General features: G+C 40.2%; 4 protein-coding genes across 6 annotated transcripts in view; 1 reads left to right on the top strand and 3 right to left on the bottom strand.

Moving 5' to 3' along the window:
- Positions 1 to 365: 365 nt before the first annotated feature.
- On the bottom strand, positions 366 to 6,040 carry LOC133968815 (phospholipid phosphatase-related protein type 5-like). The gene is made up of 6 exons (XM_062405022.1): positions 5,700 to 6,040; positions 3,712 to 3,844; positions 3,138 to 3,388; positions 2,842 to 3,018; positions 1,708 to 1,848; positions 366 to 1,335 (listed from the first exon to the last, which is right to left on the bottom strand). The coding sequence occupies exons 1-6, from the start codon at positions 5,901 to 5,903 to the stop codon at positions 1,306 to 1,308; spliced, it is 936 nt and encodes a 311-aa protein (XP_062261006.1). The 5' UTR covers positions 5,904 to 6,040; the 3' UTR covers positions 366 to 1,305.
- On the bottom strand, positions 5,755 to 9,074 carry tyw3 (tRNA-yW synthesizing protein 3 homolog (S. cerevisiae)). Of its 3 annotated transcripts, none has more exons than XM_062405025.1 (7): positions 8,759 to 9,074; positions 8,552 to 8,632; positions 8,376 to 8,474; positions 7,939 to 8,010; positions 7,708 to 7,841; positions 7,409 to 7,545; positions 5,755 to 5,888 (listed from the first exon to the last, which is right to left on the bottom strand). In XM_062405025.1, exons 1-7 carry the CDS (start codon positions 8,924 to 8,926, stop codon positions 5,845 to 5,847), a joined length of 735 nt encoding a protein of 244 aa, XP_062261009.1. In that variant the 5' UTR covers positions 8,927 to 9,074; the 3' UTR covers positions 5,755 to 5,844. The 3 variants fall into 3 exon arrangements, with proteins under 3 accessions (XP_062261009.1, XP_062261007.1, XP_062261008.1); XM_062405023.1 differs by lacking the exon at positions 5,755 to 5,888 and adding an exon at positions 6,867 to 7,138; XM_062405024.1 differs by lacking the exon at positions 5,755 to 5,888 and having other exon boundaries at positions 7,081 to 7,545.
- A 5,961-nt stretch (positions 9,075 to 15,035) lies between these two features.
- Positions 15,036 to 22,788, top strand: part of plppr4a (phospholipid phosphatase related 4a) — a 59,562-nt gene continuing 51,809 nt past the window's right edge. The window contains exon 1 of the mRNA XM_062403634.1: positions 15,036 to 15,438. Within this exon, the coding sequence (XP_062259618.1) occupies positions 15,355 to 15,438 (84 nt within the window). The 5' untranslated portion in view covers positions 15,036 to 15,354. The remainder of the gene's footprint in view (positions 15,439 to 22,788) is intronic.
- On the bottom strand, positions 20,198 to 21,234 carry LOC133967943 (zinc finger protein 862-like). The gene is made up of 4 exons (XM_062403667.1): positions 21,097 to 21,234; positions 20,813 to 20,988; positions 20,552 to 20,721; positions 20,198 to 20,454 (listed from the first exon to the last, which is right to left on the bottom strand). Exons 1-4 carry the CDS (start codon positions 21,232 to 21,234, stop codon positions 20,198 to 20,200), a joined length of 741 nt encoding a protein of 246 aa, XP_062259651.1.

The raw sequence follows: 22,788 nt of genomic DNA, 5'->3' as shown, positions 1-22,788 counted from the left end.
CAAAGCATTTTACAGTACAGTTTTTGCCAATCACCCATTCAACCACACATTAACTGAGTGCATCTTTGTTCAGCACTTTCTCTAAGAAAATTTTTGGAATTGAGGCACAAGTTCAAGAACAACCGCTCTTTCCTTTCAGCCACATCTGTGAATTAAAATCAAGACAGCAATTAATTTTCAGTGTTATCTACAGCATAGCTCATAGTTCTGCTCCTCTACAATCCTTAAGAAGAACTATTGTAACAATACTGCCAATTCAACAATACAGACATAAGGGGTGTAGTATTCTGATATCAAAATTTCTTATCTTGATACAGGACAAGAGAACTACGTCAACCCACTGCCACTGCTGGTCTGAACCATAGGTCTAAACACAGCTGACTACTTTATAATTTCTTACGATAGATACTAATCCATTGACCCACTCAGGAACAAAAGACAATGAGTCATTTTCTCATTAAAATTCTATTTGATGCACAATATTCAAAATAAATAAAATATAATTATTTGTTTGCAGAATACACATATTCAACAGCTTATCGTTTGTGATGTCAAAGTATTGAACAACTAAAACAAAACAAAAATTCATGGTATAACAAGACACTGTATATGTTATAATCACAACACATTAAGGAAATATGGAACCAGACGACCATCTTGGGATGTCAGGGAAGGTGCGTTAAAAAAATTGACAGAACCTGGATGTATTCATATGTATGAACAAAGAATATCAACTAATATTTTTACTCATACTCTGCTGCCTGGAGACGTTAACCACAGACGTAATGTATTTACATTATTTCACACAGTTTTTAATGTAACCTATAGATACTACTATATTTGTTGATGTAAAATACACAGTATTACTGGATATTATATTAGACATAAATACATGATTTACAGTATAGCATCAACCTCTCATACACAATGGTATAATGACATTCAGAAATTTGGACAAAGGAGCTTTTTTCCCACTGGTATTGTTAAATGTATTACCATTTACACTGAATTATACCACTTTACTGCAATTGCACATTTGCAACAAACCTCCTGTGCAACTTTTTTTTATCCACTCTGAACTAACAGCGCCCTCTGTCTGTCATGCACCATAAAGCAGACATATTTACTAACTGCTTGGTTGCAGTAATTATAGTCATAGCTCAAAATCCACTTGATTATCAATGTTTATACTCTCAAACAAAAGAGAGTATAAACCCTAAAATGTGATTTTATAAAGGTCCAAGTTTGATGTCCAATACGTTTTGTCCATTTCATCTTCGTCATTCGGTGGGCTGGGAGTCATAGTCATGTGACTTCTGTGCACGTCCCTGGGCTCTAGATTAACAGGAAAGAAGAACATCATTCAACTTAAAATGTTAAAGTTGCCTTTTAAAATATTTTTTTCAGTGCTTCAGAATCTTGTTGCAATTGCTTTATTTGTGCAAATGTCAAAATATTGCATGTGAAATTTTATTTTTCGATTTTATATAGTAACCTAATTTTATATTGTATAGTAACCTAATTTTCTATTGAATATAGTAACCTCATTTTATATTGTATATAGTAGCCTCATTTTAACCTGTATCAGAAAATGTATAAAAAAGCTGCAAATATGAACATAATCATTTTCTCATGTTGCACATGTTCAATGTGAACATGAAAACCAAGTCTTGCTCATATCAAATCGATATAATGCTCTCACTTTACCTGTGCAGCATTATCTTTGCCACTGGTTTCCATGGTGGGATAAGTTGGAAGTGATGGCTCATCAGTGTTAGATGTGCCACCGTCAGAAGGACTGTGAGGAATCAGAGGTCTCTTCTTAAAATACTGTACCACAAACACCACCTGCATAGAGAGAGAGAGAGAGAGAGAGAGAGTCAGAGACACTGACCATAGTAAGATTGATATTTTAATTCATCTAGACAGTTACTGACAAGGTCTAACACAACAAACAAGTTGACTTCACCCAATGAAGTGTATTAGAGTACTTTTATTTAGGGAGGAGGGCCTCCAGCGTTTCTGTTTTGATTCTCTGTGACCCAGCTCCAATTCAAACTCACTGAAGCATCAACAACACGCAGGCTGCATGTGTCCTGCAGCAATTTAGTGCATTATTATGTGAAAGAAAATATATTTGGTCATCTCCAACCTTAATGATGTATAGCTGCAGAGTGGTGGTAAAACTGTCTGAAAAAACAGGTCTAATATTCTCTAGATGTTTCCAAAAATGTGAATGGCAAATGCAAGTAGATATTGAGGAGAAAACAAGCCTACATTAGACTTGATTTTGGTTACTTCAGATTTATTCAAATGATTTATTGAATGTATTCATCAATTTGTTGATTTCCAATTCTTTCTAGTGTTTTCTTGCTTTAAGTTTCACTCCGTCACACTCTCACTATCCCTTTCCTTGATGTGAAGAACTGTTTAAAGTGTCAACCTAAATAAAGTACTAACGCACACATTTATATGGAAACGTTTAGATAAAAGAATCATTCCATAAACCTTTGAATATATCAAGATCATTATTTTCTAAATTTCAAATGATTCTTAATACTGTGCCCCGTGTATAGGAGTTGGCTTGTGGTTGATGACATGTAAAGGCCCAACCCTGTGTGTCACCTGGTAACAGAAACTAGATAAATAAAGTACATACATGTGATGGGAAGGCCTGCGTGTGCAGAATGATGAGCTCATCCTAATCATAGTAACCATGATCATAATCTCGCTATATTGATATTTCATGATGCACTCTATAATACTAAGGTAACCAGCCAACTAATGAGCATGAATAAGAAAACACATGAGTACGAAAAACTGAGAAGAATCATAACTGACAAGAAAGACAGCATTAGCTCCCCCGATGACTTGTCCCGCTATGATGTCACTCCAGTGGTTCCGGTACTCGGCCACTCTATTGATGCCTGTCAGCACAGCCAGACTGACCACTGAGAGACTGATGAGGGGGCCGGTCAGTCGACCTCCGCTGGTACCAATGCAGGACATGACGTACATCTGCAAACAAAGGTTATTTAGAGAATTTCAGTGACACTGTTTAAGGTCTGGGTTATATTGGAATGTGAGGGTATACTGTGTTTAGCAGTGGTGAGGATAAACTTCTGTGAGCTACTCACTGCCAGATAAACCGCTGTGTACAGACTTAGTGCAGCCTCTTTGGAGGGAAACGTCTTCCTGGCTCTCATAATGTCCTGAGGGTCCCCAGTACAGGCGTCTGATTGGCTGACAAAGTGTGCCGTGTCCTGGCAGCTGAGGGCAGTGTAATTGGGCTGGCAAACAGACAGGAAATAAGGCGCCAGACTTCCTGTGACCAGCTGACCTGCGTTGACAAAGATGTCTGTCGTGAACAGACCGAAAACATACACACCTGCAGAAAAAACATAGATTAGAGGAAATGTAGAAAAATACACACACAGAAACCACTTGTGAGTGTGCTCGCGTACTTTGTGAGGACCATTTTAGGCTTAGACTCTACAGAGTGAGGACATTTTTGGAAAGTGAGGACAGGGGATGCTTGAGGGTTAAGACTTTGTTTAGAGTCAGGGTTAGAATTAGGGTTTAGATTAGGGATAGGGTTAGGCATTTAGTTTGGATGGTTAAGGTCAGGGTTAGGGGCTACAGGAATGCATTATGCCTATGAGTATCCTCACTAAGATCAAAGTACAAGTTTATTTATATAATTTAAGTTACCAAGGAAACGAACAGTCCTGCGCACCATTGGGTTCACATAGCAACAGTCAGCCATGACCATGACCTTGTCTGAGTCGTAAAGGTTGTTTGAGTTGTGGTGAAGGAGGAAGATAATTAGCTCTACACCTGAGATCTGCAACACGTCATGAAAAAAAGAAGTTGCATTAGAAGTAATCAGCAGAAAATAAGCAGGGACATTACTATGTTTATTTCAATATCTATTTACACGTAATACAGAAATACAGTAAACATCCTCATCTAATCACCCGTGCCACTGCTCTTTACTCAAGTATGTTTCGCTACAAACGATATTTCCATCTAAAGGGAAAAGTGTATATTATCTACATAAAATCTGTTTTTTATTCATTAAAAAATGTCATATTTGCAATTTGATTGTTTATTCCATTCTTTCATGTGTTCTTCTTTCCACGTCATCCTGACCGTAAGGCTATCTTTTCATATTGTATCATATCATACCGTATTGAATAGTATATAATCTTGTCTGATCCTATCTTTTCTTGTTTTGTCTTATCTTGTCTTATCTCATGATGTGAACTGTCATTTGTACACAGCAATGCAGAGAGTCAGTGCAATTTCTGTGTCAGTTTCATTGTCGCTTTTTGGTAATTGGTGATGAAGAAAACAAATGGTAATGTGAAGAATATTAATTTCAGTATTTTCATTTGCTGCTAAATCACCACACTATCATGAAGTGCATTTACCTTTTATATCAGAGTTCTGGGTGGTGACATTGCTATTGTTAAAATAAAGATTAGCTCACACTGTATATTAATATAAAATTACTAGTGCTTTCAGTTTAACGCGTTATTAACAGCGTTAACGCAAACCCATTTTAACGCCGTTAATTTTTTTATCGCGAGATTAACGCAGAGCTGCCAACTCTCACACTTTCGCCCTGTGACACACGCTTTTGCATGTTGGTGGTTGACTAAGTCACAATAATTTTTTTAAATATCATCGTATCAGGCCGTCATGAAGTACAAGAAGTGGTCGAGTGTGTGTGTGCGTCTGTGTTTGTGTGTGGTTCCAGATAGCGCACCGTAGCCCCGCCCCCTGCCCCCGTGCACTCTCTCAGAGAGACACAGTGAGATCAGAGCTCAGTGACTGACTGCTTCTTAACTATGGAAACAGTGAAAACACAGAGTTTCTCTGGTCACAGCTGATCAGAGATCAGCACCTCAGCTTCTTGATCAGAGCAGAAGCTGCAGTTGGTTTCTATCGAGCTTCAGTATCTGTGTTTGCCTCCAGTCTGCCCTTATCTCGCTTTTTGTTTTAATATTTCGCCAACTTAAATATATATTTTTAAGCTGTTAGGCTGCAGCTATATGTTTTTATTTATTTAACAAACAGGGTACTTTTTATTTCATACATTTTCCGCAAATATGGGGAGGACTCAAATAGCCCTACACAGCTCTGTGTTTAATTTATTTCAAAGTAGGCCGACACTTGCCTGTGTATTTTGTTTGTTTGTTATTTTGTTGCTTGTCTGTTTGAGAGGCCTGACTGCTATGTTCACAGCAAACTTGAAAAAAAGAAAATATTAAGCAATGGTTTAACTGCACTATAGGTTGCAGAAACCTACAGTGCAGAAACTAACGCTAATAGCTTTAACCTGCTTATGGTCCTTGTTTACCTGAAATGTGCACTTTATAATTTTATTTTGCAGCGCCCTGTTTGGCAATGTTGTTTTTCGAAAAAACAAAACATTTGCATAAAGCAAGCCAATCCACTTGTCCATGTTGATAGAGCATTAAAAAAAAAAAAAAAATGATGGGGAAAAAATAAATGAAGGGACATTTAGAATAGATACAAATTTGCGATTAATCGGGATAAATTTTGAGTTAACTATGACATAAATGCAATTAATCGCGATTAAATATTTTAATCTTTTGACAGCACTAAAAATTACTACATATACTACATATAACCTATGACTTGTATTACTTGAGTTGAAGTCGTCGACTTACCAGTACAACAGGCAGCCCACCCACCACAGAGTACAGTATCACAGGCTGGATGAGGCTGAGCTGTTCAGGTCCAGGATCTGGTTTGGTTAAAGCTGGGTCTCTGCAGAGGAAGCCCTGCTGTGCTGGACTGAAAGTGTCAGTGAACTCACAGTAGTACACCAGCATCACTGTAGCCACCAAAATCACAACCTGGAAGTACAGCATGGTGGAGTCAGCCGTAGAACGTCCAGTAAATAGTTACCACGGTGATGAGGAATCCAGTCGTGAATCAACTTTAAAAAAATCACAGTTGTTCTTTTAAAATCAAATTCAGCCCAGTTCTTGTTTGTGTAACCATGGCAAATAATCCAGTTTTACTAAGTATGGGTTAATGACACCCACAATGATGTTTAATAATCTAGTATTATAACCACCAAGAAGTATAATCCAGTTGTATAGGTCTTGTAGAATACTTCAGCAGAAAAATTAAACCACAGATGATGACTATACTGACGATGATGATGGCGATTACCCCCGAGAGGGAAAGGGTCATTCTTCTTTGCCTTTTTATGGCTGTGAGAGGGAAACGTAGTCCTTCCCCTTCTGTGAATTTCCTGAATCATCCGACTGCAGAGAACCAGCGGATTCATTCTGTCTCACTGAACAAACTCTGAAGAGCCACTCACAATCTACTGGACACAAACACAAAGGGTTTCTGGCCTGACTTTACAGGTTGAATCAGGGTTTGTCGAGTTCAGTAAAAAAATACAGAATTCCTAGTCCCAGTTATTTATGTACTGAGCACAATCTCATACAAAACCAACCAAAGTGCTGCAGCGAGTCAAGCAGAGGGAGAATACTAAAGCAAGTTGTGTAGTGATCAGGTGACTGTATGAGATCCACAAACACCTTCCTACATGCAACTTGTACGTGCTGCTGCCCTCCAGTGGTGGTGTTATCACATAACAACAAAAGCCCCCTTAAGATACTGCCATCCAGAAGAACTGCCGTATACAGTACATTTGTTTCATGGGGTTGCTGTCTGATGTGACAGGCTGGTGTTTATACAAGTGTCTGTGTGTTTTGGGGATAATATTCAGACTTTAAAGTGGTCAATTGGGAAAAGCTGATGTCAATGATTAGGGAAGTAGTAATGGTTTAGGGTCCCAAGAGTGTGTGTGTGTGTGTGTATATATGGAGCATGTAGTTTCTTCGCAGTGTGAACAAACATACAACACCTGTTTTATCCGCACACAAGCACAGTTTTATCCTTTACTTTTAGCCACAGAAGCTCTGACACAACACTATTGCAGCTATAGTAAATTAGATCTTGCCGCTAGATGTATAATAATTAAAATGCAGGATAAGGATTATTTTATACATGACAACAATCAAAGCAAAGTGAAGTATAAAAATGTTTATTATTGTCCCATTATTGTAGCAGCTCAGCCAATATTGTGCTGGTGAAGAAATGAAGGTGTTATTATTCCAGTGAGCAGACACATTTAAAACGATTCAAATCTACCGTTACCATGGCTATATCAGCAGGAAGGCCTTCACAATAACACCATTAACCAGAAGATGACACATTAAGCAAGTTGGCATGCGTGCAGTGCCACCACTTCATGTTAATAGATCCAGACAGACATCTAGCTCTTCCACACTACTGGATCCGTCACCATGGCAACAGTCAGTCCGATGTTCTCTCTTACGCCTCCGTGTATACATACTTGTTTTGTCCTTCTTGTCTTTTTCTGTCTCCAGTCTGTCAGGGGGGTGTTGTGGTTCCTGTGAGTCTGAAGGATCTGGGAGTTGTAGTTTCTGTAGTTTCTCGGTAATCAGAGCTGACTGAAGGTTCTGGTAGAACCTGGACATGACAAAACAAGAAACACAAAAAAGAAAATCACAGCTCCTTGCAGCTTAGTTCACATTCAGAGGTTTGAGATGAATTCTGATGAACACAACCAACAGGAACTATTTATGTGTAGCAGCTAACATCTATGGTTTAACAGCCAATAAGCAGACTGACCTGTGGATCCGTCTAAGGTTCTCCTCCATCTTCTGATTGGCTGTCTGAGTTAGGAAATTCACGTACTCGTGTCCAACCAAGAGTTTTCCTTCATGGCTCAGCGGTACCTCCAGCCCATGGGTGCTACGGACCGCCTAGAGGGACAAAATACAGCGACAGGATGTTGATCAATTTGATTCAAAATTACTATTTAAAGGATTCAGATTTTGTCCCTAATGTCTCTACACCTACCGTGATTATCTTTCCTGCCTTGCCGACTGTGAGACCAGAGTTCCTGAATCCCGAGTTGATGGCCACAGAGTGCTGGAGGTCAGAAAAAAAACGTAATGACCACATGGTCAATTTATCTGTCTTTATATGTACGACATCATCTATTTAAATATCAATTTTGAGCTTGTCTTTTATGAACATTCTACTGCTATGCTACTGAAGATTATTACTTTGGTTTTATTAGAATCTAAACATCTCTAAGGAATTTCCTACTATTTTCACTTTGTATCCAAACATTGTTTATAATACCATTACAAAATACACTTGTATCTTTGTTAAATAATATAATTATAATAATATAATTGTGTGTGAATGGACTCTGTCTCTGTTCACAGAATGCAATAAGGTATACGTACACACACGTACACTCACGCACACACATACACACACACACACACCATAAGTTGCGCATCTTCCAACCTCCTGCACTGGACATGGAGAACGAAGGGCTCGAACTTCAACACAGCATCTCCACTGGACTTTTCCAGGCCAGACATCTGAGGAACAAACACAGTATTCATTCATATGTCTGAATGATCCTCATGTGGATTGTCAGAAGTTCATCTGATCTCACCAGGTCTTCAGATGTGCACTTCTGGTGTGAGACGAACAACCAGGTACAGTTCTGTTTCTGGACACCACTGCTCCCTGGAGCCTGGAGGGGAAGAGACAGGAGACAAAGTATCTGTCAACAGCTGTGAGACACTGGGGGATGTCCAGCTGTCAGCCTGCTGGGACTGTGTGCCAACAGAGGACCAGTCCGGAGCAAAGCGTCTCTCACCCCGTCGATGAGGATGGTTCTCCCAGAGCAGGAGCTGGTGGTGAAGAACTCCTCTCGGCTGTTGAGCAGAGACACGACATGTTCGATGTCCTGGTCCACGGAGCCCTTCTTACTCTGGTCCATCTTCTTCAGGCACTGCCTCTTCCACTGGTTGAACGTTTTATCCATAACTATCAGTGATATGGCTACAAGCACCACTGTCTGTTGTAGGTGAGCTGAAGGAGCAGCAAGTTGTTCACAGCGTCAGGACATTATAACTCTTCTTTATTTTAGTGCTTTATCCATGTAAGCTGAAGAAGGGGTGGGCTCTTGCTCTTGTTCTTTTACTCATGTAGCGGCCGAGGTACGAGCGAGTTGCTCACACTGCCACCTGCTGTACAGAAGACGATACTGAGAGAAGTTGAGACTGTTCCTGATATTATTTATTTAGAAAATCGTGCAACATTTACTGGTGAAAAGAAATCATCACATAGGCGTGTGCCCTTTGGGGCATCTTGGCTGAATGTCAGGGGAATGTGGGGCCTTGGTGGAGCTATGTACTTCACTGACATTGGAGTTTCCTTTACAAATATATAATGTTGAAATTATTTTGGACAACTACCTTTTGCTTGTAAACAGCTATTTAACTGTTAATGTCCTCTGTGTTCATTTTATATGCTTATACCAATATATTTAGATTTTACTGAGAAATGTGTTCCTGTCTCTCTTCCTCTTTCTGTAACTACATCTACTCGTTGATTGTGTAGATGTTTTTTAGACAGATTTAGGTATAAATATTAAAACTTATTTTTGAAAATAAATGTCCCTTTAAACAATGACTTAATGTTAATATTTATATAATATATCATCACTTTGTTTATGAAGTTTGCTAAATTCATTCAATTGAATTCTATAATTAAATTAGCATCCTTTATAATTAAACAAACACATCAGAAGAACTCCAAAATATAGCAGATTTAAAAACAAACCAGCTACATACTTTCTTAAATCTGAGAGGAACTGAAGATAAAATGTGACAAAATTGTATGATAAAATTACTAGACTAAGTAATGTGAATGAGCAATAAAACTGTCCTTACAAAATCTTAAATGAAATAAAAGGTAGAAATGCCTTTCCAAATTGAATCGAGAAGTACACCATGAAATATCACAGAGGTAAATGAAGGTGCAAAACAATAAGTGGGCATTACCACTTATAAACCAATGTTTTTGCTGTAATAAAAAACATTGGTTTTCATTAGTTACCGAAAGTCTATTTTTTACTTGCTCCTCAGCTCATATGTACTTCCAAATTGTAGTACTTCTAAAATGGTTGACAGACCAAGCGAGATAGTAGCTCTCATCATCAGTATGATGTTCAATCAGCTATTACACTTACGAGTCCTTGTGTCTCAGAGAGAGAGAGAGAGAGAGAGAGAGAGAGAGAGAGAGAGAGAGAGAGAGAGAGAGAGAGAGAGAGAGAGAGGGAGCATTATCCCCTATTGGACTGGCATGGTTTGCTGGCCCAGAATCTAGAGCCGACCAGAAATACAGTGACACAGTAGAAGAGCCGGATATTTAACATGAAGGCATTATGAGGATCAGACCACAGGTCAGTCTCACTCTTCTTCTTGCTTGATGTTGTAGAGACCTATGTGTGCAAGACCAGTGCAAGCTTCCTCAATCACTGACACAACAACAGGCAGCGTGTAAAATAGTAATGTGTCGAGATTACACAGTAAGAATCAGGTGTTGAGAGGAGTTTTTCTTCTTACAATCTTGTAGTTATTGTAAAAACTAGCTTGAAGATTATAAATCTACATATCTGCGTTACAACATACCCCTTAGCACTGTTAACAAAGCTGGTACATAGAATACTCCTGTGATTGGAGCCAGGTGAAATAAGGGTTTACAAGCAATCCTAATAAAAGTGTTTTTTTACACTACGCTAGAAAAGGTCACTGTTAAATTCCAAGCAAAGATTGTATGCAGATATATTTACCTGCATGTCCCTGCTTTTGCTAAATTAAAAAAAATTGGGAAAAGATATGTCGACATGTTTTTTATTAGAATAATATTTAGCAGAGTATTTTTGGAATATACCCCTGGTGTGGCTCTCAACCCAAACCCAATGGTTCCTCAGACCTTTCAAAGCAGCTCACAAATATGACATTTTTTGGTAAGTCTCAGTCATTTCCTAAAACAGCTAGTCACTTAGTTGTCACAAGACTCAAACAGCAGGAAACTGAGCATTTGTCGGGGACTATTTTCAGAAGTGGATTAATCTAAATTTGGTGCAGTAATTCATATTTGTGATAGCAGGACAGTGACTGTGTGACTGAATCAAAATAAACGAAAGATTTATTTAGCTTTGAGTTCACTGAAATTCCTGTTTATGTAATGGTAAGGAGGTATCATTACTGGCCCTGAGTTCAAATTTGGATGGGATTTATATTGAATGCCACAGAACAAACACAACATCATTTACTACAAAGAACGCTGAAATTGTTAAGATCTGCAGCATTCATGCGCAACACAAACCCTACATCTATTATTTAGTGATTTCCATCTGTTTTTGACCAACAGACCTTGTTTACAACATAATAAATGTTATAACACATAGCATCAAAATAAAACACAGCATATTTGTCTAATTTTACAGAGCATATAAGATATCTAAGTAGATATGACTAAACCTTGAATTTAATAATAATTATTATTTGTATGTAAAGCAAATAATAAATTGTGAAGGGTTGAATTTTCTGGTTAGGGCTGCTCAGGTTGAAGCTGTGCAAAACATGATTATTGTATACATTTTTTTTAAGAATAATAAAAGCGAGACTCTGTCCTGATGTTGCACAAGAAAATAAACCACTCACGGAAAATTAAGCTTTATTGAATACCTGAACTTTAATATATAACAGGCTATATTTTCTTTGCAATAGTGCTACTAAAGGTTGAGGAACTGCGATAACTTGTATGGAAACACTGAAAGCATATTGCAGTCAGTGGCCTGGGGCCCTGACATGACACAACCAGTGTTTGTCCTGAGGGCTATGTGTTCCATATATTGTCACACACACATGCGCACTACCAGTGAGGAAAATAGGTTTTTAGAACACTTGTGACATCACCCCATCCATTGGGTTTGGTTTTCTGCAGAACAAAGCTTGTATATTAAGGTGATGAATCACTCACTAAACTAGAACAAGAACATTTCTTAATACTGGCAAAATGATGATTTAACCCATCACTGGTTACCACATCACAACCTGAGAGGAGGTTTTCATCAATTCATTTTTATGTGGTCACAAGTTAGATAAGATAAGACAAGATAATCCTTTATTAGTCCCAAAGTGGGTACATTTGCAATGTTACAGCAGCAAGAGGGCTTGCAGGAAAAAACATTAGCATGCCATACTTATAATTTAAGGAGATATAAGACAATCTAATATATACCCCAGGAAACTACTCCAAAGAAAATGGCCGATGCCACGTGCTCCGAGCACATAATCATGTCAAGGTTAGAGGCATTCCTTACAGATGTGACAGAGTCTGTACTATCGTTGAATTAAGCAAAGCAAATATTTATACTTTTCGGACTTGAAGTATATCTAAATGCTAATACTGTAGTTATTGTAATACTTTGAACTGATTAAATTTTTAGTACTTTCTCCACCACTGGTTAGAGGCAGCTGCTTAATAGCATTCAGTAGCTTATTGCATAGGGACATTTCTTTTTTTCCACAAAAGCCTAGAGGTACCTCACTTACAGATAGAACAAACTACCACTTCTTGTCAGCGCAAGCAAATGAAAGTGAAAGGGATCTGGTTTGTGGTCCTCCAAAATATTTAATTTTTTCCAACAGGAAACGGGTCTAAAAAAAATCTATGTAGGGTACAAGTCTCAGTATATTTGGACGGTTAAATAGGTGCAGAGTGAGACCTCTGTGAGTTTATATCTTCTTACAGTTTTTCTCAGTTGTTAAAACACAAAAAGCAGAAATTCGGCACAATTTGCACAACCTTCACTTCATGTACCAATCACTCGACCCAATTTGGCTCAACTTCACCCTTATCTGCATTAGACTCTGACTTTCATTCTTTACACACTGATGTCAATTACACATCACATTGTTGTCAAAACACTAGACACAATGTTCAGTTGTTGCACACACTTCTCAAGTATAATCTCAAAGCATCAACCTACAACACACAAATACTCAAATCTCTAAACATTCAGGTCTGTTGAGCAATTTCACCGCATTTACACAGCCGAACAGGAGACTGAAATTGTAGATATGGTTCGTGAGAACAACGCTATCACACTCAGACAAATAAAAACTAGGATCCTGGCTGACCATGCTACATTTAGAAACCTCTCTACATTGGACCGTATTCTTCATAGGACTGCCATGCAGATGAAACAAGTGTTAAGGGTCCTATTTGAACGGAACACAGACATGAAGGAGTTATGGCTAGAGTTTGTGCTTGTAAGTACCAACATTCAGCACTGACACATGCATGTATTGTACCTGTAAGCCAATATTGTTCCTTTTTTCTACAGTGTCTCACTTTAGCCCACTGTGTTGACCTCTCTGTGTCCATACTGTAACTGGCATTCTCATGCTGTCTGTGTCTAACCCTAACCCTTTACATTACATTACATTACATTTCATTTAGCTGACGCTTTTATCCAAGGCGACTTACAATAAGTGCATTCAACCCCAAGGGAACAAACCCAGGACATATCCAGGAGCATGACACAGCTAATGTGTTGTACCAGTACATCTGTATTGATGAGGTGGGACTCAACCTGGTGAAGAGGAGGCAACAGGGCAGAAACGTCATTGGCCAGCGGGCCATTGTTGAGGTCCCCGGCCGGCGTGGTGGGAACATCACAATGTGTGCTGCAATGAATCACCATGGGATCTTGCACCGCCATGCCCACCTAGGGGCCTATAACACTGCCCATCTCCTCCTCTTCCTGGATGGCCTGCATGACCTGCTGGTACCACCTGGCCAGGTAGATGACCCACAGCGGATTGATCACATTGTTATCTGGTACAATGTGAGCTTCCACCGGGCTGCTCAAGTGCGTGAGTGGTTTCAGGACCACCCAAATTTTTCCGTTCTATACCTTCCACCTTATTCTCCTTTCCTGAATCCCATTGAGAAATTATTTTCAGTTTGGAGGTGGAAGGTATATGAATGAAAGCCAGTGGGACCGGGTCCCACTGCTCCAGGCCATGGAGGAGGCTTGTGGCGACGTGAGTGTCGAGGCCTGTCAGGGCTTCATGCGCCACTCAAGGTGATTCTTCCAACGCTGCTTGGACAGGGAGAACATTGCCTGTGATGTGGATGAGGCCCTCTGGCCAGATAGGAACCGGAGACCTGATGCCTAAATCATTTTTGTGAATGGCGGGGGTTAACAGTACTGTACTGTTTTCTGTGTGTACCGTAATAACCCTTTTTTTATGCATATTTGTGTGCTGTTTTATATTTGACTATGAAAAAAGTAGGCCTACAATGAGACATTTTACAAAAAGAAAAATGGCTCATTCTCCAGAGTCACTGTCATTCATATGGTGTGTTCCATTTAGATGATTGTGTGTTCAGTTTTGCACTTCAGTGTGCTGTAAATGCTTGGTAGTGTGCAAGCAAATGCTTAGTTGTGTGTACTCAATGAATGGTATGTGTGTGTCATTTGAAAATATGGCTGTGTGTACCAAATGAAAACACGAGTTCCATTTTGTGAACAGGTAAGAGATTTGATGGCAAAGAGTCATCTTGCAAAGGGAGTGTCAAATTTAGCATTTTGTGTGTGAGGTTTTTAATTTTTCCTGTGTGCAGTTTTGAGAAAACCGTTATTGTTTTGAAAAACGTGTTTTAACAATTGTGAAAAACTGTAATATTTCTCCTCCACTGTCTATAGCTGCTGAGTTACATCAAGTCAGCGGAAATTAGCCCGAGGGACCGGATGTTATCATTTGTATCTGCAGTGTACAGCTACCATTAAATTAACAGCGAGACACCTCTGGAGATAAATTGGCCAATGTCTGCACGCAGGGGCTTAAATCCCTGTGGAATTAAGGGATGGATTGGAAACTATGGTGAAGAGAAATAGTTAATTGGTTTTATTTTGAAAGTCGTGACAGGAAACGTGTGTGTGTTTGGTCTGTGTGACACCTGCTGCTGCAGCAGAGAGAGCGAGAGAGAGAGAGAGCGAGAGAGAGAGAGAGAGGTAGAGAGAGGAAGAGAGGTAGAGGTAGGTAGGTAGAGAGAGGATTCCGGGCTGATCCTCTCTGCTCGCCCTGTGTCACCTCAGTAGGAATATTCTGTGTCATGTCTGCGGACTGGAGAAGCACTTTCAATACAACCCCCGTCTGTCTTCATTTTTAAGTCTGCCACAAACAACAACCCCCAAAAACCGCATACTCGGGGCGACAGCGGACAAATCCCCCCAACGAGCGGCAGCTCCTCCAGCTCAGGTGATGGAGCTGCACTGGTGAAGAGTCGGAGGGAACTGGACTCGGTCTGAATTCCGCCAAAATTACGACGGGAATCAGGTACAGCTCCCTGTCTCCCGGCAACGGGGGAGACCACCGGGCGCTCGTGATGTCTCGTGCCAAGGAGCGGCTGAAAGGCGGGAAGGAAACCAAGGACAGCGTTACTCTGTTACCGTGCTTTTATTTTGTAGAGGTGAATATCTATCTATCTATCTATCTGTCTGTCTATCTATCTATCTATCTATCTATCTATCTATCTATCTATCTATCTATCTTTGTAGAGGTGAATATCTATCTATCTATCTATCTGTCTGTCTATCCCTCTCTCTCTCTGTCTATCTCTCTATCTATACATATTAAAAAACATGCACTACATCATCATGCAATGGTGGTATATGGAGCAGACTGGCAGGCTGTTGTTTGATTAGGCTAGTCTGGCTGACTGACTTCTTAGCCACTGACTGAGTGACTGCTGAACCACTGACTGCCTGACTTCTTAACCACTGACTGACTGACTGACTGTCAGTGTGTGCTGAGCCACTGACTAACAGTGTAACATGGCCTCAGAGCCTTCGTGACAATGCTCTGTTGCACTGTCTTGCTGTTGGCGTGTCTGATTTGCCAGTCAGGACAGCACAGAGGGGTGGGTGTTGCTGACAGATGTTGGTCAGTCATTTGGGCAGCGTTCTCTCACCAGTATCTAGTTGTGGACTGTCTTTGGCCTGCAGTCCAGAGAGCCGAGCACCCACACACATTGTACCACATGTTCGGTTAAGATAATGAGACAAGCACACTATAAGTTATCGTTGTGGACAACTGAACAAAACAAAGATACTGTCTGCTGCTGAGAGGCCGAGGAAAAAAGGGCCAGACGGACTGAAATCATGAAGCCGACGCAGCTTCCCAGCAGTCACACTGAGAATCTGTATTCTCCTCATCTTGTTTACTCTTTTTTTGCAGTCAGTGACACTGCAGTCCTCATTGGAAATTATGATTCGAAATGCATACAGCAATTTTGTTTGGTGGGACAAAAAACCATCCAGCTTGACCAACAGTCAAGCTGGATGGAGAAAACCTTGACAGGAAAAGACTGACAGTATCTATACACAACAGCTTCTTGAATTGGACAGGGCTCATTTTCATTAACACACCACAGGTACAACTTCCATTTAATCATCACAGGAAGAATGGCCACAGTTTAGTCTGTCTCTGGCAGATCACTATGCTCCATTGGTTCTCTCACAGTAATGGTTCCTCGCTCCAGGGCTAAAGCTTGTAGTGATGCTGTATTTAGTTAATCCGCCCCCAGACTGTGGAACAGCCTTTCTGTAGGCCTGAGAACAGATACTCACTACATTTTAAATGATTTTCATTCCTGATGATAATTGTATTTGTTCTAGTAGTTTGGACACAACCTAAAATTGTACTACTTTGATTATATCATATTACAATATAAATACCTTGACAGCATACTCTCTGTTAAATGTACTGCATTTGTATAATGCTTTTCCTACTCCTGGATGACCACTCAATTATAACATATAACATATAACATATATAACACTCACATATAAATAACTTTTAGGTATCGTGTGGATCTCTTCAGTTACCAGGGCTAAATCAATACTTTTAAAATGGCACCGGTGCCGAAATTGTGCAAACAACCAATACTTTTTTCTTAATAAAAAGCACAAAACTATGCTCGATGATAAGAACAGCATTTTTATTGCTAAGGCAAACTGGAAGTTGAAATATTAAATAGTAATAGTTAGAAGTATACTTAGCTTTAATATCAGCTATTTGCTGCATGATCCAGTGCCAGAAAAATAGAGCAACATTTTTAGCCGTTTTAAATCATGCTGGAGCTAATTGTAGGCTAATGTTTCGTGCTGCCACAGCCATTTAGAGAGTATGTTTCTACCAGAGGTAAATTTAATGTTAACTGAGCAGAAGATGTTTATGTTACCAGCAAGCAGGTTAGCTATTTCAGTGAATAGCTCAGGCATGATTCAGTCCAGTAGATACTGGCGGTGTAAAAAACGGTAACTGATTGGCACCAGATTGGATCCTGGATGTGAACACTGCCATCCTGCGCTGTTCACTTAATTCAGAGTCTGCAGTTGACGAATCACGCACCACTTGCTTGTTATGTTTAACCATGTTGTTATTGCAGCAATTGAGAGGTTTTAACCAAGCTTTGTGGAAAATGGGCACTTAATTTGATGCGCACTTGGTTTGGTCCAGGCTCCATCCACTAACATTGAGGAAATGGGGTTCATGAACTATGCTATGCCAGCCACCAGGGGCGAATGAGACGCTTTGGCTTCACACTTAGAGGGCAGTCATGTTGTCCGCCTTCATTTAGTGTCTTAAGCGAACATTGATGGCATTTGCGGGTTTATTATCTTGATTAAGTAAACTTCGACATGTGGATTAGAGGAGCAAGGAATGGAACCACCTACCCTACAATTAGAGGACAACCCAGCCTACCTGCTGAGCCGCATCCACCACATTTACTTTAATCAGTGATGCCGGTAACGCGCTACTTAGTAACGCGTTACTCTAATCTGACCACTTTTTTCAGTAACGAGTAATCTAACTCGTTACTATTTCCAAACCAGTTATCAGATTAAAGTTACTTGTCCAAGTCACCTTGCGTTACTATTTCGGTATTTGTGGTTAAACCGCTGGGCACGTCCTGCGGCTGGGGGAGCAGTCGCCCCGTCACCCTCCTCACCACGCCGCCGGAGGCTCGGTGTGCAGCACTCCTCGACGTTTTTTTAGGGGGGGAGGTACTCGTCCGCGTTGCGGGGCGGTGTCTAATAAAGTTAGTGTTGGTCAAACCGGTTGTCATTTTTATGTTGAGGCGGCGGGGGTGTTGTCGGCAACTGCTGAATGTAACTAATAAAGTAACTTGTAATCTAATTTAGTTACTTTTAAAATCAAGTAACTTGTAAAGTAACTAAGTTACTTTTTCAAAGTAACTATGGCAACACTGACTTTAATGCATAGTGCTTACTCACTGACAGACCTGTAGGAATAGAATTGTTTGGGTATAAGTGTTAATCTAATCTTTATGTAGTCAACAGAGCACAAAAATACTTTTATGTGCTCTGTTATACTGAAAGTAGCAACAGCCACACTCAGAACCCTGAATCCCTTACCTGAGGATGGGGACAGCCATGGACTGCAGTGTTTCCCCCAGTAAATGTCTCAGTCAAGGTGGTAAGCAGGTGGCGGTGCTGTTGGCGCGGTGCGCAGCGGTGCTGTTGGCGCGGCGCGGCGAAAATTTTTGGGGGTATTTTGCTCAAAGATGCCAGTACGCATGAATGAAATAAACAACTGTTTATTTCAATATAAATAAACAACAGTAGGTACAAATGTTGTGGAAAACATGCAGACACTACAAAATAAAATTAAAGAACAGTGCAAATTAAATACAAATAATGGACAATACACGTAACTTTTGTATGCACATAAAAGGGCAAATTCAACTATTTACAGTTCCTTTCTGGATCTTCTTATTTGCGGCACAGCTGACAAGAGGCATCAGTGCATGCTATTCTGCGTGGCTGTGCAAAGAACAGTTCCAGCGCCCTGCTGAAATTAAACTTAGACACTGGTGGGCCATTGATGCTGATCTTCATGCAGGCTGTAAGACTCTTGCCCTGCAGCCTGTTTCGCAGGTCTGTCTTTATCTACACATAGAGTGAATGAAGTCAATGTTGTATTAATATTTTAAATTTTGAACTAAGATAGTGAGAAGATGATGGGCTTACCCTATTCATGGCAGAAAAATCTCGCTCACAATTGACACTTGCCACTGGTATCGTGAGCGCGATCGCTGACAGGAGGGACAGGTTTGGATACAGCTGATGTAGCTCATCATACTGAGATGTCATTGCCTTCATTATTTCCAGTTGGGATTTGTCATGATGGATGAAAACAATTGGTCAGTGTCTGACTGATATGCATTAACATATACAAACAACTTAATAGGTTTTAAATACTCACTTTTAATATTCCAGTAGTCACAAGCACTTTGAAGCTTTGCCACTCATGGAGCAGTGGCATCTCTTGAATGACCTGAAACTGCTTCGCCAACATCTTAAGGTCCGAGATGGCCTGACCCTCGTCAGCTTGTGGACCTGGTGGTCCCAGAGCGTTGAAGGCACCCAGAATGCTCACTTGCTGGAACCTCAGCTCCAGGTGTTCCACGAGACGGTCGATGTAGGGGTCCATGACCTATTAAACAGTGGACGTGAGAAAATAATCATTAATGATAGATATATTTAAAAAATTATTCTATATATTCATCGTTGAGCTTACCTCGTTCTGAAACTTTGTCCAAAACCTCCCGGTGGATGTGGGCTGACCTCTGTCACGTCTCACCCTCTCTTCCTCTGCGTCAATGTTAAGGTTGTTGACCTTTTCATTGACCTGAGCCAAAAAGGAGCCCTCAGGTTGCTTGTCACCTGCTGCCTTTATTTGCCTCAGTGTCTCAATTGTGACAGGAACCTAAATACACATGCAAATCAAACAATTTTATTTTTAATGACTATAACTGACATGCAATTATTAAGAAATTGAAATAAACATCAGTTGAAAAAACATGACAACTTACATGGTTCTTAATTGCCATGAAGTTCACATTTTCTTTTTGGAATAATTTGGAGAGCCGGGCCAGGTGGGGCAGGATGTCAGCCTGGAGATGTACAGCTGCAACAAATCTGTACGTTGCACAGTATGTGTATAACCCTCTTGCCACCGGGTCCTTCTTTAGATCTGCCTCCTCCGCAAGTGTTGCAAGCACTGCAGGCAGATTCCATTGCAGATTGGAAATGGCCTTTTCTTGAGACAGCCACCTAGTGTCCTTAACCTCCTGGGGATGGCAATGTGAGGTGATTAATGGGAGAATCATTTAAATGCACATTGCTATAAGGAACTCGATGTTAAGTTGTTTCTCTTACTGTCACTTTGAGGGCGGCTACTTGGAGAACACTGGCAGCTGCTTTGAGGGCACTAGTGCGGTTTGCACTATTCCTAAAATAAAGATGAAGATCTTGCAGGTGCTTTCTGAAGGTCTTCATGTAGGGCACTCCATCTGCAGCATCCTTGCAAGCGAGGGCGAGGCGATGAGCAGCACAATGCACTGTCACTAATCCTGGCCAGGTGTCGGCCAGTAATTTGGCTGTGCCATTATGTTTTCCTAAATTAAAAACATTAAAAGTTATAGATTAAGGCAAACTTGTTCATTATAGTCAACATTAAATTCAAAGTAAATTTTCTTCATTCATTCACTCTACCGGTCATGATTGCTGCTCCGTCCGTGCCAAGGCCATAAATCCGATCCTGAGGAATTCCCTTTTCTATAATGACTTCCTTCACTGCCTCGGCAATGGTTCTTGCCATGCCATCTGGTATGGATACCAGATCCAGGAACTGGCAGAAGAGCTGCCCTTCTTTGTCAGTATACCTGAAATGTGTATAACATCATTAAATGTGATCCTGTTTTTATTACACAGAGAGGACATCACAAGGCGCTTAAGAGGTTACAACTACTCTACCTGACATGAATGTCCAGTTGTTTTAAGACTGAAATGTCTGTGGACTCATCTATTTCCAGGCCTACAGCCTTTGAGGTTTTGATTGCTGCTGAAATGGGCTCGTCCACCACTTCGGCCAAAATCTGCAGCATGTCGTCCACAATTTTGTGGGACCTGTAGTTGGTTCTTTGATCAATCTAGGGGAAAAAAAATTGTGCCTTAACAGTTAATTTTACCAAAAGTATGTCATAACGACATTCATACTCAGTCATCAGTCATAATACATTCATAATGAAAAATCTTACCCTCAATTTGGAAAAATATTCGCAACCTAGAAGGTCTGCCAGATCAAGCAATGCAGGGTAGTTGGTGTGGTGTGCAATCTCGTGCTTGACAAGCCAGTAAAGGCATTTAAAACCACCAATTATGGCCTCATGCTCCATGTTGACAATCGGTTGAAATGCCTCACTGATTGACAGACCTAATTAAGAAATATTCAATAAGTTGTATAATAAATTATTAATAATAATAATTATTATTATTATAAAAGAAATAAAATATTCTTAGTTTGTTAATTCATTTATCATTTAGAAACACTTACTTTTGCTGGTTTGGGCTGTGATGGCCACACATGCAGAGTGGTTCTTGGACGTCATGTGCTGATCCAAGGCATCACGTCTATAGTTCGTGCATGGGATTTCTATGAATGGCCTTTGAGTAGGGCCGCGTGTTGCTGATTGACGGTTAGATCTACATATTCTGCAGAACATCCCTAGGAATGACGCATTGACTCATGATTTAATAAGCCCTACAATGTTATAATCAAAATATTAATTAATTAATAATAAATAAATAAAACTCACCGTGTTCGGTATGATACAGCCAACTGGCGTATTTTTGGTCCATAGCCCACTCCGTGTTCCATCCACTAACTCTGTGTTTAGAGGATTGCTGTGGATCCGGGGGTGGGGGGGGAGGCGGACGAGGTGGTGCCGACGACGGCGAAGTTGGCCTGCTTCTTTGCATAAAGAAGCCCAATATATTGGCCTATTGCAAGATAAAACCATGTGCACAGGTACGGTTTCAATAACTGTAGCCTATGTTTTCAACTTTTTTTAAATTCGAACGTAAAGTTAAGTTTATTCTTGAATTTGATGTAGTTAAGGTTAATAATGATCTTACCTTGTTGCTTTAAGCCGGTTTTTAAGAAAAATCAAGCTGCCTCGGAAGATGACAGTTTGTGATGTCGGATTCCGTTCAAATTAACCGCCTATTCATTGTGGACGGCAAGAAAAAAAAAGTTTTCGCGCATGCGCACCTGATTCTGTATGATTTAACATGTACGCAAATAAGCATCATTCTTTGTGCCTTTTTTACGTAAATGGTATGCCACATAAGCCTTTACGTTACATATCATTCATGGACCAATTAAAATCGAGATATTACTAGACATTTACGCAGCTTAGGCCAACGTCATTACGTTGGCTATGCTCATTCACGTCGCGTTACCCCCGCGGATTTTTAAGTCAACATTGCAGCTGCCGTGTCCGTGCCCGCAGATATTTCAGACTGGAGGAATTTTAACAAATTGGATTATAATTTAAAAAGGAACAGAATGAATAGCAAGAGAAAGGCCTGCGCCAGCCTTGGACGGTGTACAGCAGCAACAGGGACAAACAATGTTCGAGCATTTCAAACGGACAGGTAGCCTACATGAACGGAAGGATGCTAGCTAGCTGTGCTGTCAGTCAGACTGTCACTGGATTACTATCGTATTGCTTATTTCTACAGCCAGGGAGTCAGATTGGTGAGTCAGAAACTTTTTGGGGGTTTATTTAATAATAAAGTTGGATGAATTGATACCGAGTGCAATCCATTCTGCATTTTATATTCAATTGAGCAGTTGTGTTTTCATTGTTACTGACGGACAAACCTTAGCTCTGCAATGTGGATAAATGGTTACATTCTGATGCTGGACAGGTCCATGGGGCATATGC

This window comes from Platichthys flesus, chromosome 14, assembly GCF_949316205.1.
Source record: "Platichthys flesus chromosome 14, fPlaFle2.1, whole genome shotgun sequence".
NCBI lineage: Eukaryota > Metazoa > Chordata > Actinopteri > Pleuronectiformes > Pleuronectidae > Platichthys > Platichthys flesus.
This window is presented reverse-complemented; position numbering and strand designations above follow the sequence as displayed.

Coding starts and splice junctions, on each gene's coding strand:
- LOC133968815 (XM_062405022.1), bottom strand. CDS start 5,903: ATGCTGTACTTCCAGGTTGTGATTTTGGTGGCTACAGTGATGCTGGTG. Junction 3,845..5,699: donor GTGGGCTGCCTGTTGTACTG/GTAAGTCGACGA, acceptor GACGTGTTGCAG/ATCTCAGGTGTAGAGCTAAT. Junction 3,389..3,711: donor CAGGACTGTTCGTTTCCTTG/GTAACTTAAATT, acceptor TTTTTTCTGCAG/GTGTGTATGTTTTCGGTCTG.
- tyw3 (XM_062405023.1), bottom strand. CDS start 8,926: ATGGATAAAACGTTCAACCAGTGGAAGAGGCAGTGCCTGAAGAAGATG. Junction 7,546..7,707: donor AACCTTAGACGGATCCACAG/GTCAGTCTGCTT, acceptor TGTCATGTCCAG/GTTCTACCAGAACCTTCAGT. Junction 7,139..7,408: donor AGACAAGAAGGACAAAACAA/GTATGTATACAC, acceptor TTTCTTCACCAG/CACAATATTGGCTGAGCTGC.
- LOC133967943 (XM_062403667.1), bottom strand. CDS start 21,234: ATGGAGCATGAGGCCATAATTGGTGGTTTTAAATGCCTTTACTGGCTT. Junction 20,989..21,096: donor AATATTTTTCCAAATTGAGG/GTAAGATTTTTC, acceptor TTTTTCCCCTAG/ATTGATCAAAGAACCAACTA. Junction 20,455..20,551: donor CGGAGCAGCAATCATGACCG/GTAGAGTGAATG, acceptor TTTTTAATTTAG/GAAAACATAATGGCACAGCC.